At 43.4% G+C, this 18072-nt stretch overlaps 1 protein-coding gene across 3 annotated transcripts in view; it reads right to left on the bottom strand.

The window, feature by feature from the left end:
* Nucleotides 1-361: 361 nt before the first annotated feature.
* Nucleotides 362-18072, bottom strand: part of SLC51B (SLC51 subunit beta) — a 49520-nt gene continuing 31809 nt past the window's right edge. For all 3 annotated transcript variants that reach the window (XM_078683081.1, XM_078683082.1, XM_078683083.1), the window contains exons 3-4: nt 13474-13564; nt 362-2323 (exon numbers count right to left, since the gene is read on the bottom strand). In XM_078683081.1, coding sequence (XP_078539207.1) covers nt 2059-2323; nt 13474-13564 — 356 coding nt within the window. In that variant the 3' untranslated portion in view covers nt 362-2058. The remainder of the gene's footprint in view (nt 2324-13473; nt 13565-18072) is intronic.

The raw sequence follows: 18072 nt of genomic DNA, 5'->3' as shown, positions 1-18072 counted from the left end.
GAGAATCCCGAGATGGCATACCAACATGTACATAGAGCCCAAGAAACAATTCAAAGAGTTGCATCAGAACACAAAGTTGGTGAAACAATGAAGAATGATATCAATGTGTATCCAACTCAAACAGAGTTCATCAAGTCCATCCAATTCACATTACTAACCAACCACTCACCTGGTATGCACAGTGGGTGCAGACCTGGAGGGTGCCACAGTGCCTCTGATGGCATCCCGTAGACGTTGGCTGTGGTTGGTGGGTTTGAAGTTGTTTCCATGTGGTCTTACCCAAGAGCTCTAAAGATGGAGGACAGAAATCAAGCTGGGCAATTCTGGACCATTCTGGGACATTCACAACATTGCAATCCTATTTGTCAGTTCAAAAGCCAGATAGCTTTTTGTCCATACGTGTTTCCCCTTTATTCATAGGTAGTACTACTATTTGTGTTGTGCTGAGAGTTGTCTTTCGAGGTAACCAATGGATCTTGCCAGTGTCCCATGAGTGGAATGTGTGTGCCATAGTGCATTCCCACAGCAACTGAAAGAAATAAGTCACCCCATGGGTAAATCTGGTGCAAACAGGGAACAACATTTCATGTTATAAAGGACATTTGAAGTTAAAAAGTATTTTGTAGAGAGGTGAATTGAATCAATTTTAGGCTACTGTTGTGGACACATTTGATGGAGCTGGAGACTCTACCCTGTTTTTCCTTTGTGGCTCCTTTATCCAGCTGTCAAGTGGGTTTGAATCTGGTCAACTCCTAAGTTATGGTGTCAGCCATTGCTCAATATATGACATAGACATTGTTTGACCCCTCTACCCCAATTCTCTGATGGCGTGCAGCACTCCTGTTTTTCTAGGTTAATTTGTATTCATGCCTAAGCTATCGTGAACCACGTCTGCTAATGACTTGTTTTACAGAAACTGACGCACTGGGCTATCAAACCCCTCCATAGTATCAAGACATTATTTGAGATTTTGGCTTTTAAGTAGTTGAGCCATTTTGTTGCAAAACGTGCTTTGCTACACAGTGACATTAATACCCTTGGCTCCTCTGAAATAATGTCCACCCACTTGGAGAAAACATTTGACTATAAAACAGTTCTACGGTGCTAGGGCTATAACCGTCCTATCCACTGCAAGCATTCTGAGAGGTCACATGCAGGTACAAACTCAGTGAAGAATGTGGAAGATATTGGTAGGTGCAACGTCAACGCTGGTTATCATGCAGGGCTGATGCTCATGAATATATAGCAGCGTGGATTCTGGTATAGGTAGTGACTAGGCTGTTAGAAGTCGCTTGGCTGCTGGTAGATAGTGGGTTGGGTGCTGGTTGGCATGCAGTGTTAATGTTGGTAGCCATCCAGTGGGGATGATGTTCGATTTGCAATAAAGGGCTAGTAGAAATTGTTGTTGATGGTGGTAGAGAAGCAATGGCAATGCTGGTAGACATACAGGACTGATGCTGGTAGATATGGCAGTGTGAGTGTTGGTAGACATACATTTTTGATGCTGGTTGAGGGTTGTGCTAGATACATATATGCTAATATGTATGCATAGGAGATACTAATAGATGCTGTGGGAATGCTGGCAAGCATGCAACGGATGAATTGATAAATACACATGGGCTACTCTATTAGATAAACACTGAACAGTCTATTTGGCGTACATGAGGCAGTATGATAAATACAGAGGGGCTTATTTACAAGCTCCTTGCGCCACTTTTGCGTCATTTTTCCCATGTTAAAAATGACGCAAAAGTGGCGCAAGGGGCTTGTAAATCTTCCCTAGAGTTGCAAAGCAGACAACTGTAGGTTGTGGAATCTGTTAGATAGGCACTGGGATTCTGGCTGCTGCAATAATAAAGTGGAACCCCCATCGTTTGGCCTGAATGTACCCATCTGTAGAGTCCCATGACATGCACAGGTATACAGTCAGTCATATGGTAGTCCATTTCTTCCGAAAGCTCCACTGGTCTCTGTTCATCCTCTCCTACGGGGCCTTGTAATGCGAAGATTTTGGTCAGATCGGGCAGCTCTTTGGGTGTGGGTTTACAGAATTCAACTTCAGACGTCACCACTTTTCTGTACAACTATGCGATGTTCCCATCTGTTTACTTCAGATGTGGCCACTTCTCTATACAAGGATGTGACGTTTCCATCTTTCCATTCGACTACAATATCTCCGGCTTCGCGGCTTTTATCCAATGCCAGGTCTTGTCTCAAAGCGCTGTCGTCCTCTGTTAGCAATACAGTGGCCTGCTTGGGCTCCAACCCTGTCGATTTCATGTCCATGGAAGCTGGGCCATACAGCACGTCGTGCTTCCGCTTCCTAGGATAGCAATGCAAAGAGGTTGGTATGAAAAAGAGTCAGGCACATGTATAACCTGAATTTTAGTATAACAAACAATGCTTTGGTGAAAGTGCTCAAGAAATGCTGCAAATTAGAGAGCCCACTCCTAAAAAAATAGTGCAAGTAATGAAAGTGTGTAAAAAATATATATTTCTTGAAAGTATCCAGGTCATTCAACCAAACAGTACAAGTCACAGATTTAAGGTCAAAGCTGACCTTGCTGTAATTTCAAAGCCCAGGAAATACCCCAAACCGTGAATATCTTACTCGACTAATGCACCAAGAAATGATTGACAAAACAATAAAGAACATACTTCAACAGCTAATCAATCCTCATCAATATTGATTCATTCAAAACTGGGATACTTTTGATACTGTTCCAAAGATGGATCGCCTTGGCAAAAGAATGGAAATAACAGAAGTTGCAGTGCTGACCTCCCTAGCTGCAGGGAAGGCTTTCCACAAGCTGAACTGTTCATTTATAACCAACGTGATGGGAAGAAATGGTTTGGGAGAGCTGTTGTATATTGGCACTAGCGAATCAGCATGTATATACAACAAGGAGTGGAATACTTCATTTAAGGTCATTTTATAGCAGCCACCAGAAAGGGATGTCCCTTATCCACACTCTTCATTACATTAACAACTGAAATACTAACACACAAAAATATGGAATAATGACAAATCAAAGACAAATGACAAATCAAAGATTATTAACTTTAGAGGTATGAACACTCATTAACGATGATGTTTTAGTGATCTTTTTTAAAAGTTTTTATTTGTTTTGCAAATAACAGGAAACAGGAATTATTCTCACTGACATTTGACATAGTCATAGCGAATATGAAGTGCTATATCAGAGTTACATCTGCACAACACACATCTTCAGGCACATTCGATTTCTTTGACTCAAAACCAAAATACATATCTACTTTTAGTCCAGAGTGTATTTTCCGGGCGATATCCCCCTCATGAATATTCGTTTTTAATCACATTTCTTCCTCAGATTCTGAGCCTTTGATGGTGTGTTAGATTCTTTTTGTTTAAATTTGTTTTATTGATTTTAGCAAAAAACAAGTACATTTCATTTCCTGCAAGCGCAAGTGTAAATATGCCTGTAGGGTTCTAAGAAAACTCTATGCTGCACCTTGGGATGCTTGAGGTCACTGTATTTCTCAATAGCCGTGTGGCAATAGGCCATATTTTTAGGTTGAGCCTGGGCAGCGCATGTGCTGCTCTTCAAAGCATGCTGTATTAGAGAATGGGCTTGAAGCCCCGCCCATATTTGTCATTGACTTGTGTCATTGTCCTATGTAAATTCTGGCTTCTGATTAGTTAGTAGGCTTGTTAGTCCCTCCTTAGTACCGCCTTGTCTTCATTTGTAACCTCCCTTGAGAACTGGTCCTTTTACTTCTGTTGTTACATTGTATGTCTGTAAGCACTATTTTCTTTAACGAGCAGGCACGACATGCTTTTCTGCGACATTCCTTGTGCCATGATTCCTTTCACTTTCCAAGCAGCCAGGGACAATGTCGGCCGCTTCTTTGAAATTAAATAGGTCTAGCATTTACAAGAGTTTGAGCTATTGGCATTGTAAATGAGAATGCCTTTTATTTATGTGTTAATTATCAAAACAGATACATAAAAGGTATTCTCATTTACAATGCCAATAGCTTAAACTCTCGCAAATGCAAAACCTATTGCATGGCAAATGCATGTTTAACAATGCTGGTTCTGTGGGGACCACGGGTGACAACAATCACACGGTCAGCTGTCGCTTGGCCAATAGCATCACCATTGATGTGAACTGATGTAGTGACTGGAGTAAGTTCATATTTAGTCATAGGGCAGCTATTTCTGGTGTTGGATCCAGAGGGATTTCTAGCATCTGTTAAGGGTCAGAACATCTTTCCCCAAAAAGTCCCAGGCTATGTGAAGGAAGGCTGCGTTGATTGCTTTATATTTGCTTTACATTTTTTACATCGTATAACACCCCCCCGGTGTGAACCGGGCAATACGATCGTGTTTTTATTATAGACCATGTAAGGATTTAAATCGGATCAAACTGTACCGGTGCGTGAAGGGGGTGTCCTTTCCCTGGGCGCAGCAAGACTTCAGTGCCTTGTCTAAGATCACTCTCCTCAAATCAGATTCCCTCTCCCTCTTGGTTGGTGTATGTCTGTGGTACTGCAGCATTTACGCCCTCTGTGGGTAAAAAGGAAACTGTTTTATCTATGTCTGCTCTCTGATTTAGAGAGAGCACTGTCAATTCTATTGGGGCCTTAGAAAGTCATCAAGTGTAGATCTCACCACATGTTGCAGTCTGTGGTACAATAGCACAACCAGGGCATTATTTCCCTCGCGTTCCTGAAATGTCTGTGACGTAATAAACTGTCCACTGGAGAACAAATCTCCCAGTACCTCCACCCCTAATTGTTTTAATAACATATTTACAGATTACTCCGTCAACAGCGGGAGGAAGGGGTTATTATCAATTGATAGCATTGGGGAGTTTAGCCTGTCTATTTCCAGATATTTTGCGATGTTCCACCACCCATAACGATGGTGGCTATTAAATGTTCAACCTACCCGGTGTGGTGGGGTTTACGGACTATTTGGTAATGCGTCTGGTCTTACCCAGGTTCTCTCTTCTTTAATATGCGTGAGTTTAGCAGTCCCGTGATACCAATGTTGTGCATAGTGGGCCTGCGCTACCAGCTAGTAATAATATGGATCAGGAACCACCAGTCCACCCCCGTATAGTGGGTGTGTCAGCACCGACCAGTGGATTAGTGGTTGCTTCCCTCCCCTCAAACTAGTCTGGTGAGTAACTGCTGTAGATGATGTATAAAAAAAACAGGCAGATCTATTGGAACGTTGGCAAATAGATATAAGAATCGATATAGGTGAGTCACTCCATCTGTTCACTTGCAATTTGAGTGCCATCCCGAAATTTTGACTCTCTAGTTCTCTCATATCTCTTGTGACATGGATTCCTAAATATTTTTTACCCCGTCTGCCATCCAGCGTGGTGGGGATTCCCCATGCTAGGCAGTGACATTTTCTGTTAATGGGAATATTTCTGACTTATCCCAATTGGTGTTTAGACCCAGGTATCCCCCAAATAGTGTGCCGTCTCTATTGATTGGCCTTGTGTTGTTCTCTGGGAGTTGGAGGAATAAGATCACGTTCTCTGCTTATAAGAACAACAGCACTGGGCCGGTCCCCACCCGCATCCCCCTGTGGTAGTGGAACTCTTGAAAAACCATCATGCTAAGGACTCCACCGCTAGGGAAAAACTCAAGGTCGATAACAGATATCCCTACCATGTTCCCCTGGCGATCTTGAAATGACTCAAAGTTCACCATTAACTCACGCCCGTGTGGTCGGGCCTGTGTATAGCAGCTCAGTCATTTTCAGAAAATATGACCCAAGCCCCAGGCACCGCAAAACTTCTAGCATGATATTCCACACCAAGGCAAATGTTTTTTAACCATCAAGTAGGATCAACTGCCAGCAACTCCTGATAAATTCAATGTAGCAGGGCCACCAATGTGCGCAAATGTAGTGCTGTGGACCTCTGAGCTATGAAACCTGCCTGGTCTGCCTGCACCAGTTGCAGCATTAGCGGTTGAAACCTCTGAGCTAGAATTATGGCCAACGTTTTATTGTCAACATTCAATAGTTACGGGACGGTATGAGGGGCAGGGTTCTGGATCCATACCTGGCTTCAGAAGTACTTTTATGACTGCCTCTACCATAAGCTGTGGTTATATAGCCTGAGCTATCGCCACATTATATACCCCCAAAATGTGTAGTGCGAGTTGGTCCACGTACTCTTTATAAAATTCCACGCAGATGCCGTTACATTCTAGTGTCTTACCACTGGCTAAAGCTGCTGTGGGCAGTTTTACTTCCTCTGATGTTATGGGGGACTTTAGCACCTCTTGGATGTCCCCGTCCACCCATGCCAGTGTCACATTGTCGAGGTACTGAGTGATTTCCCATTGTGTATATTGTGCTCTAGAGAAATACAAGACTTTGTAATATTCACTGATGGTGAGTTATATTTGGTGGACGTTTTCATTAGGCCGTCAGGTCCCTGTATACCGCCTATCTATGTGTGTGTGTGTGTGTGTCCTCTGTACATTCAACACCCATGATAGTGCCTTGTCAGTCCCCCTCTGCAAAGGGTCTGCTTCCCTAGGTACAGGATCTCGTGGTTCACAGCTTTGCAAAATTTTCCCAGGGTTTCCTGTATGGAGGTCAGCAGGCAGGGGTCATGATTCTTGGCATAGTCAGTTTGCAATCTCTTGATTTGACCCAGTCGCACTCTCAGTGATTTAAGATTGCCAGAGTTTTTAGAAATTCAAACTGCCCATATGTATGCCTTAAAGGCATCCCTTACCATGCCCACTTTGTACATGGAGCCTTCACTGCATTTAAAGTAGCCTAGGATTCTTTCCCTGACTTCCGATTTCAAGATGGAGTCGCTCAGTTCACTGCCCTTCAATTGCCATTGCCTGTTTAGATGTAGAGTGCAAGGGACCTCGAGTGTCAATTAAATTGGGGAATGGTCCAATAAAATTCTCATTAGGATGTTGGAATCTTGCGCCGGTCCCATAACTGGAAGTGTCATCAGACAGATATCTCTATGAGAGCTAGTGTCATACCCTGTGGAGTAAAATGTGAAGTCTGTCCGTTGTTGGTATAGTGTTCTCCATGCGTCTTTCATTTCATATAGATCCATAATTTTGCCAAGAGCTGCTGCTGCTTGCAGGTTAGAGTGATGTGTCGTGTAGAACGATCCTGCTGTCTAGATATTTCCACATTAAAATACCAACCAGGTCATAGGTAGGTGAGCTTATTTATGTCATTGGTCATCAGCTCATCAAAAAAGTTTGGACTATCCGTGTTCAGACTGTATATGTTGAGGAGGACCTGAGTGTCTGCATGCCATTTCTGGACAGTAAAGGATACTGTATTGCAGGTAAGGATCACCACTTCCTGGGAATAGAAAGAGTAAGTAGTGAAAAGCTTACACAGTCTCCAAGGGGGCTGCAAACGTCGGGTGTATTCCTGATGACATATGCATATAAAATTGGGAATTTGATTGAGTGCTTAAGTAGCTGCTTCTTCACTTCGAGGAATGATCACTGTGCCTCCTGGACTGGAAGTGTGAAATTCGGGTAGAATGCCACCTGAGAGTTACCATGCTGTAAATTTGGTTGGGACCTATTAAGTCATAGTATTTCATCTCTGTTCCTACAGTTTAGTAAACATGCAGTATTAGGTCATGGAGGCTGTCCCGGTTTGGGTGCTAGTGACCTGTGGGCGCGCTCTACAATGAAAACTGGGTCAAAGGCCTCCCTGCCGAAGAAAGATAGAGTAATTTGCTCCACAAAGGTTACCATGTTTGGGGCCTATTCTGTTTCTGTCACTTCCATAAGCCACACATTATTCCTCCGCGAGCAGCCTTCCAGGTCTTAGTTTTTAAGCTCAAGCGTGGATGGTCTTTGGATATCATGGCCAGCTTGCAAGTGTTTTCTCAGGTGGTGTCCTTCACTTCCGATATTGTAGTTTGAATCTCCGTAATCTAGTGTCTTGCTTATTGAAGTGGACCTTAAAGTGGTTCATTCATATAGTGAGGTAGTCTATCTTGAAGTCAATGGTTTTCAGGCTGTCCTTCAGCTCCCTGAGATGTCCAGTGAATTCTGCATCCGCAGACTACATGGGGCCTTGTCATCAGCCAGGTTGGCCCCTTGCCATTTGTCAAACTGGAGATTTTGACTTTTTGATCTACTTTCCCATAGTTTCTCTCCTGACCAGGCAGGGGTTCTGAACTGCTGAGGCTGCTGTTTATCCTGGCATTCAATGCTTGAGTTCCGACCAGCAGTTGTTGCTTTTGCAGCCTAGTTACCTGGTGACCTAGGTGCCTGGGCCTATTCAGAGTGGTCAGTGTTCGGAATGGTGAGGGGCTTTGCCAGGCAGTTTTATAAGCAGGATGTGATGTTTGCCTTGTGCGCTCCCATGTGGAGTAGGCCACTTTTGCTGTATCCATACCGATCAGTGCGCAGGCTCTAGACATGCATCTCTAAAAAGCTGATCTCCACCAGGTTGCCCAGGGGTGTGGGGCTGCACAAGCCTCTGAAAAGTCACTCCAGGTGGCCCACTCACCGGGGCCTCGCCGCTGCTGAGCTCCAAAGAGCAGGGTTGCACCACCGCCCTGGCATCGCTCACTGCTGTGTCCAGGAATTAAGTGGGATGACGCTGTTCCCCTCTGCACTTGCTCTGCCTATGGTTGTGCCCTGTCACGATGGGGAGAAAGCGATCAGGGCAGATCGCCACCACCGTGTCTTTGCGGCCCTCATTCTCCTTCCCCTCGTGCCAGGAGGCTCCGCCCAGGACCAGCAGGAGCGGTCACATCGGCACATGCTCGAAGTCTCGATATAAAGCTGGAGTCACCAATTGGTGGCCTCGTTACTGCAGGGCACATCTTCCCCTTTGATCACAGGCACCATCGAACTTCCAAGGCTCCTTCGCAGCTTCCGGCGTGGCTTTGCTTAATCACCACTGATCACTGCAACGACTGAGTTCATTAGCAGTAGTCCTCCGATGAGTGTGCCAGAGGATTTTCAGCACTTTGGCTCACTTCTGGGTAGCAATATTCCCATTATTGTGGAGACCAGGACAGAGTAAGGTAAGGAACACACTGATAATAGACAAGTTTTACGTTTTTAAAATCAACTGGACCTCTGAGTTCATTATCACAAGCAAGGAAACTGCAACACTGCAAGGCTTTGCCCCATTCACATTGACGAGTAAAAGCATTAAATGCCCAGTTATCAAAATACCCATCTCCCTTAACATAGTTCTCAAAGAGGTAACTAATACATTAGTGAAAATGCTGACATACTTTTATATTTTTGCTCAGCAGATTTAAGGACGTCGCATGGAACATATTGCAGAGACAGCTATAGGTTTTCTATGCCTTACTGACGCAGATTGAGATAGTACAGCCATGCCGTCTAAGTTACATATCGGAAAGAGGAGAAAGTAACCTTATCAACAAAGTTACAGAGACATTGATAATAAAGAGAGGACTTCACAGAGCGGAGTTTCGTCTTCTTTGGGCACAGCCACACATTATCAAAACTCACACTTGAGAACAGTTTCTGAATGGCCATGAAGAGACTATGTAAAGATTTAGGCACATTTGGATGAAGCAATTGTTGGAAGCATTTCCTTGGACCTGACCTCAAACACAGACCTCAAAACACCTGCTTGAAAAAGTACAAAACACTTCTATAACGTTTTAAATATCCAGTACTTAAAAAGGCTGACAACTAGTTCATTGCTGTTTGCACCCATCGACATTAAGAACAATTTTTGCCAGCTCTCAAAAGAGGTGAAAATGAAGGAAAAGTAATTGCTTGATCCCAGGGACCATTTTTACAAAGGTAACAATAAATGCTTTGATCAATAAACGATGGACTTTGGAATCAGTGAAAATGCATGGAGCAATGTTCCCTTAGAAGAGAACAGTGATAAAGTAAACATCTCACAAAAGGGTGAAGGGTGGCCTTTCGTTAGTAAATGAGAACAAAAACTAGGCAAGCAACCAAAGGTTGGCGATTGGGAAAATCTATGGCTAGACATTGTTCAATGTTGAAAAAAGAAGTCCAATAAAATATAGAATGCAATTAATGCTGTATTCCAAAACAACGATCGATAAATATATTTTTGCCAACCACAGCAATGTTCCTGGAGGGAATGCAATAGTACTGGTGACACATTGCACATCATTGTTTTGCTCTAAATTAACTATATTCGAAAGAGGTGCTAAGTGCAATAAGAAGGATTTATTTTATTCAGTCCCAGCAATTTGAAAGACCTTGTGATTAGGCATGAGCGATTCTTGACTGAAAGTTATGGCACATAACAGAAACACTCTGCAAAGAAGTGATCATGGTAGCACAGAAAATGGATGGAATACATTGGGGGCATGGCTGCACCAAATCATGATGGCCGCCTGACGAGGCAGCTCCGTGCGCATGGGAGGTTCTCCAACAATTTTTGGACCTCGATGCTGTTATTTCGAGTTCCCAGTGAATGCCCTGTGACTCCCCTTCCAAGCAGCACATAAGAAGACATAAACTCTCCACGGGACACCTCTACATCCCTGATTTCATGTGAGTTCAGATCGGCAAAGCCAGGCAACCTAAAATCACAACCTCTTTGAGTTATTCACCTTTAATTTGATGCTTGGCCAAACCCTTTATTTCAAAGCCAACAACAGCTATATGGCTGTCAGGAATACCACATTAATGAATGGCTCGAATGAAGAGATGGAAAGGGTTTTGAAATAATGAATCTCCACGAAGGTCAGGCAGTTTTGGCTCAGACAAAATGGCCGACGCTCATAGACTTGTGTTATACATCAGCCCTTGGAGCTCAAGACCAATTTAATAAAGGAATCTGCTGGCCTCACTCTCCACTTTACTTGTCTGCCTACTGAAAGATTACTGCTCTGTGGGTTTTATACTGATCATTTGCTGGATATATTTCTAAACTAGTGTATGCTGGAAGGAGTCATTATTTTCTCTTAGTAAATCTCCTTACATTATGACACAGTAGCTGCTCTGCTATATTCAATTAGTCAGATCCTCGAAGTGGATTCTACATATTGTGCTTGTGGAGGTCTCACTCTTGCTATATATGGCACGATAGCCCTATCTTTGTAATCCACACCTTATTAAGTTGTCCGAACCCAATTTTGAGGGATAGCGGACAACAGAGGGAAGGAAATGAACTACTCCAAAGAAGTCAAAACTTGGCAAAAACATCCCACATCCACCCGCCACTTCCAAAATCACTGTTAATACCTAAACCTGAAAAAGCCACCAACCTGGATCTTATACAACAATGACTTTCTTCTCTTCATGACCTAGGTCCTAGACCAAAGCACCAAAACTAACACTGATCTTAAGCAGGCGAATATTCAAGGGCTGAGGAAGGACTTCAGAGATTTGGCAAGCAGAATGATCTAAACTGAATCACGGATTAGGAACTTGGAGAATGAGAAGACAACATCACAGAAATGTACTGATGTCCTATGTTCTGATGTTGCTTCTCTCTTTGGAAAATTAAAACCGCAGGGGTAACTTATAGATCTTTGGCCTTCCGGAAGGAGTGGAGGACTCGGCCAAATCATGTGTAGAATTTCTTGGATCATAGATACCGCGCACACTGAATATATCTTGCAGTAGGGATTTTGAAATCAATAGCGCTCACAGAGTTCCTTCAGGCAAACCACCGATGGCTACATCTCAACTACCAAATTAACATCAAGCTAAGGTTTTTCAGACACTGAGATATAATCACTCAGAGGCGATTCTCAACTACATGAAGAAACACCAAAGCATACTCTGGCAGGGACCAACTATTGGCATTGCACAGGACCGCACAAAAGAATCAATCTAAAGGGGAAAAGACTTTCTTGCCCCACGAAAACAGCTTAAAGATTTAGCCATTTCTCACTTCTTCGTGGGCCTTTCTCACTTCAAAATTATTTTCAATGACAATGTTAGGAGCTAAACAGCTCCAGAAATTCATACTGCGAATTTGGCACTGAGCAATAACCGGTGACTTGTGGGTGCAATACTTAAAAAGTCGTCTTTCTTCTGATCCTGCATGACTTTCCTAGTGTTTTTTTGTAATGTTTCTCCATACGTGGCCGTATAAAATGTCTAGACTTTCTGCAGTCATTTTCACAGAAAAATGTGGATTAAATTGATATCACAAACCTTCTTTGGTGATCAACAAATTGTATGGGCCCTCACTGCTGTTTGTTCCATACCTCGACCCCTGCAAGTAAGATAAGTTCGGCTCCTTTTCTCAGATCTAAAACTGGTCACCTGCAGGATTCCATAATGTCCCTCCTCAATGTCATTCTGATGGTCTTTGACCACACCTTTGGCACTGACATTCATCTGGAGTCACGTAGCCTCATAAAGCCTAGAATGACGCCCGAGGTCTTTACAACATGGCAGAAACGTTGGGAAAAAGCAACCTCAACCTGAGCAAAAACAGTGATCCTTTTACCCTGCACCCTCAACTTTCATGCTTCTCATCTCCAGCCCCATCCTTCTAGCACTTCCTCTCCTTCTGTCCCTTTACCCCTTGGATGTCCAAGTCAGCGTTGTCATGATTAGTGCGGTCTACCAGAGGAGGAATCACAGAAAGGAGTTCCCATATCCTGCCTCGAAGTTCCACACCACTGCAGTCAGCACAGTGGACATATCTATAATATTGTGTCAATGCCCTCTCTGCCTGCCTTCCAGAACACTCCAGGTGGCACTTGTCAGGACAGGCATACTCCTCTCTTTGCCAAAAACTGTAAAACACCTGCCTTTCATAGGGGTAACTGGCTTCCAGTGAAACTTCAGTTTGGGCATCCTACACTTGGATCAGAATTATCTGACATGCACTGCCATCCAACATGGAAGGTATAGGATCATGTCTCAGCCAGAAGCCTATGTCCCTTCCACCTCTTTGTCACAGTGATCAAAAAACTGAGGTGGTAGAAGAAATTTTCATTTTCAAGGACAGATTCTGGAGTGCCTAATTCATAGTGCTTTCCTTCGGGAATACTTTGTAACCCTTCTGAAAACCCCCTCTGTGGCCTCGAACCACAGATGCCAACATCACTTCTGACAAAAAACATCCCATCTTTGACCCCCTCTGGCTCCAAGGGCTGCTCTACCTAGTCTTCAGGAACTATCTTATGCCAGGACTGTGCTCTGCTCCCTGGAAGCCCCTCGTCCATGCACCTCATACTCTAGTAGTTTAGTTCTGTACTGTGTGTTGCAAATAAGGTCAACTTGCCGTAACTCCTCTTAGACAACTGTGGTCTGTGTGAAGACTCTGAATTACTGTGGCCTGGCCCTTGGAACCAGCACGTTTACTTTAATGTAATGAAACAAAAGTTCTGGCCACACATCTATTTTACAGTTGATGTCTATTGTCCTTGTATCTTCTTTTGGCTGGTGCATCCATTACACTGTATGCGCAAAATTAGTCGCACTACAGGTCTGCTACTCTGCAATCACACAAAAAGAGGGTCTCACCTGTTGGTTACCATGTTCCTGGCAAGAATCATGGCGCCGATCAATAATGCCACAATTGACAGTCCAAGGATGGAATAATTCCAGGCAGAGGCTGGAGAGAGAAGAACATTGCAAGGTTAGTGGGAATAAATAGGAATGTATTATCATCATGATCATGTAATGCAATACAGAGTTTCAAGGAACAAGACACTAAACTGTGAGTCCATAACCAGGTCATTTGAAAGTGCCACCATTATTTCAAGTAATAAAGTTGATCTGGCTCCTTCCACTCGCCATCAGACAATTAAGGATGAAGCAGGACACAGGTTGTTGTGATTCATAGCAGGGTGACACTTTATTTACTTTTCAGCCGCAACCAAGTTGCAGATTACATATGATTTATTTGCTTTAATCTTTATGATTGAATATCATTATACATCAGATTTATATTTAAATCCGCTGGGGCGGGCTCAGATGGCCAAAATAATGCTGTTGTACCGTTCTTTAAAGAACTTCTGAAAGTACCACCCCAGCTAGGGGCAACTTTGACCACACCCGACCATGCCCATATGAACCAGTCAATCTATAGCAACCCAAGGATCGAGCTAGAAGTTCTAGACCGCCACAAGGCTAGCCCCAACCCCCTCTAACCAGTCCTATACCACTTCAACCTCTTCATAAGGTGTCTTCATTTCATAGTGTTGGATTTATCCATTTATTTCCGCCTCTGGGGGAGTTGGCCACTGGTGAACGGGTCCTGCCTGGCCCTTGATTGAGCAGTGCTGCCCTCCGTCGGAATTAGTGACACAGTCACACAATATTTTAGCAGAGACGCAAAGAACGTTTTTGCAAATTAATCATTTGTTCGTGAATTTATAACACAACCAATTGACTAGTTTCCAGGTCGAAACCCACCTTGCCACATGACAAAACCTTAAGAATGTGCCCAGTGTGAATCAGCAAAACCCTCACCTGGCTAACACCAGGCATATGCACCCCTGCATTGCCTCAAAAAAGCATAAGCTCTTCACAATGGCTGAAACCAGATCCATCCATGGAACATACCAGTTGACACTATACCACGATAACACATTAACTATGATCAGACCTACTAGAATCACACAAATGTGCAGCCGCAGCATCTTCTGTATGCTTCTCGATATGCCGCACTAGCCACATAATCCATCAACTTCACAATTTGCACAGTTTAACAAAAATTGTTTCTAGTTCAAAAGGATCAAAATTTACTTAACGTCCTACCACACATGTTGCTGCTTAGTGGAATACCCTTTGCAAAGCTTTCATTCGTCACCTTTTATTTATTTTATTTATTCATTTATTTTGAAAGTTTTATATAGCGCAAACAAGATCTATGCAGATATCAGAGCGCTTTACAAAGCGGGGAATACAAACATGAGGGTGCAAACAGGCCATTCGGTATAGCGCAATTGTAGATAATAAGTAGGTATATGAGGGAGCATGGTAAAGCAGGTACATTATAATGCAAATAATACATAAGTGTGAGCATAGACAGTCAGGTGAGTAAATAAAACAAGCATTTGCAATGCAATAGGTCTCGCATTTGTGAGAGTTTGAGCTATTGGCATTGTAAATGACAACTCCTTTTATTTATGTGTTTTGTAAACTTGCAAACGGTGTGAGCACTTTGTACCTATAAAAGCAAGCCTGGCAGTAAGAGGCACAGTTACTGCCAGCCTTGCTTCTCGTAAGCAAGGACTATGAACACCGCTTGCACATTTTCAAAACGCATAAATAGAAAGCATTGTCATTTACAATGCGAATAGCTCAAACTCTTGCAAATGCGAGACCTAATGCATTGCAAATGCTTGTTTTGTTTGTTTTTCTGATCCGTTTGACATTTAAAAAAATGTGAACTTTTACTGTAGAGGACACGAACCTTTGACCTATACAGTAGAAAATGTATTACTTTCTTCATAAAAGATTTGCACAATAGTGTCCCTTTTGTCCATTAAAGGATGCTTTCTCCATTGTGGTTGACTTCACAACCCAAAATCCAGTAAATCCAAAGCCACTGGTCTTCACTTCTGACTGGCAACCTTGGCATAAGTCTCTAAGCAATCAAAAATTGTCAATTTCTGTTTTCTGGGAGGTCCTGTGACCCAGAGGCTTGTCTGGATTCGGACTCCTGCAAAGCAGTGGAGAAGATTTTAGTCGAATGCTCCCAATGTCCAGTGGTATAGCCCTCCATGTTCCACCTAGACTGCTGCCTACAAGAAAGAAGCAAAGGTTTCAGGCAAATGCTTCCAGATTCCAGCTAATGTGCCCATTGGAAATGACGAGGACCCTTGAAGCTCTTCCTTTACTCTGTCTCTTTGGTGGAGTTCTTTGGTTGTCGACATGGTTGGCCCTGCCCATAAACTGATCTTGTCCCAATCTTTGGCCAAAACATTCTCTTGATCCAACCCCATAAAAGATATTATCTTGCCCATCCTTCGTGCAATCCAAGTCCTATGGCGTCTTCCATTCTGCCTTGATTCACGGTCCCTTGTTGCCTTAGAAGGAAGGACCGTCTTCTGCGTCCTTACTTAGTACCAATGCTGGCCTCTCATCATCAGTATGCTGGGCTGGGATTCTCCATGAGGTTTATGATTCAGCAGAATGTTACAGAATTTTTTCCGTGTTGCCTCTAATATGGTAACCACCTAGCCTACCACAAGATATTACCTTACCCACTGACATGGCTACCGTTGATCCTAGAAGGGATTGCGGTAATTGTGACTCTTGTTAGCTCAGATTTGTTTACTGTTTGCAGGTAAAGTCTTGCTGGTCTACTTACACGAAGATATTGTTGGAACATTCACCACTAAAAGCAAACTTCGCCGGGGGTAGGTAGGCAGACATAATGTTTCTACCTGAGGGCTGAGAGCACAGTTGCCAGATGCTGGGTTTTAATATGATAATAAAACAGAGGTAGAAAAGTAGCTGGAACACAATTGGGGATTTACAGCATCATGTGTAACTGAATGGGAGGTGCTAAAAATAGTCTGAGGGAGCATGTCTGAGTAAAGTGTTTTTTGTTAGGCTTATATTGGAAAGCACGATCGTGCACCAGTGCATCTGGGAAGGGAGGCCCTGACAACCCACAGAAAATAGGACGGACTACAGAAAAGAGCATATTATGGGATGCACAGTGTATAATTTCGTCTGTACACAATATCAACCAAAGAGAGGATACTACTGGCCTGGGTCCTTAAAAGAGATGATCTGCTATCACCCATACGTACGCCACTTGATACAGCAGGGGAATGTGTTAACACCCAAGTGATATTCATGAAGTATATAAAGCTTCATTGATAAGATGATCTACTCTAACATCCACCCTCCCCAATCATGATACGATAAATAGTATCCAGAGTAATTCAAGACCTCAAACAGGAGCTCGGGTAGTGATGACCAGCCTATTGAAGAATGGAAGATTATGCAACGCTTAAATAAACAATACAGCATATGCAGACTGTGAAATGTCACAGGCAGAAACACCAAGGAGAAGAGGTCTGCGGCGCACCCTCGTATACAAAAAAAAGAGACACAGGAGCCAAACACCATCGAAAGTGAAAAAGGCAGACTGGGAAAGCTTGCATTCAATAATAGCAGTGCACGATCTGCTTAAATAAAGCTGACACTACTCTTCCAAATAAAAACGGAAGAACTGCACAGCAAAAACAAACAAGAATGAAACTAACCGGACTCCGGAGGTTTGGGGGAGGTGGGGCCTTGCTGCTCCGGGGTTTTTCACTGCTCAGTGCGATGCCTCGCTCCTACCTCAGACGCAGCTTCCCCCTGACGGTCTCGGACCTGTCCCCAGTGGCCGGCTGTGGAATTGCAGCCCCTGCGCCAGCAGCAGCAGCACGCATTCGGAGCCAGGAAGGGAGCACGCGCACGCTGACAATCTGCGCGTTCACAGACCACAATCTGCGCGTGGCCCGGTCTGTACTCCCTTGCAAGCCGTCACGGTGACAATACATTTTGCTGGTGGGAGCGCTTCGCGCTCCAACACCAGCGAGCCCTAAAAAGTAATACAAATCATCGAAGGGATCGAGCAAACAATACAGCTCGGTGCAGATACTTTAAGAATCCACGTTTTAGTTGCTGCTTGCAGTATTTAGGCGTAAAACTGATACTAATGAGGTTAAACCTTTCTCAGATAGTGTTAACATGTGGAAAAGGGACAAATAATAAAGTAATATAGCTGCAGAAACATAATTTGCTTTTTCTTGCAGCATCATTTATTCATCCTTGCTACATAATCTAGTCCTCTCCAAAAGCCCTATTCCAGAGGCCCCTTCAGTTTTATATTTTTAATATTCCCTATTAAAAGTAGCTGACGTTAAACTGAACTTCTCACTGGGAACACAGTTGTGCATTTCACTCTAACTTGTGATATCATGGACCAATGCTCACCAAACACAGGCTCATTTTGAAAATGTCCACGTTGATAATCATTGGTGCAGTATTTCCTCCGCGTTGTTGAGGGTGTAAAAATAAACCTTTTGAATGTTGCACCCAATTGTTGATTTGCATGACAGTTTTGTTCGAAAACTGCTGCATTTCCCCAAATAACACATGCGGTAGAATGAT

Source organism: Lissotriton helveticus, chromosome 3_1, assembly GCF_964261635.1.
Source record: "Lissotriton helveticus chromosome 3_1, aLisHel1.1, whole genome shotgun sequence".
NCBI lineage: Eukaryota > Metazoa > Chordata > Amphibia > Caudata > Salamandridae > Lissotriton > Lissotriton helveticus.
This window is presented reverse-complemented; position numbering and strand designations above follow the sequence as displayed.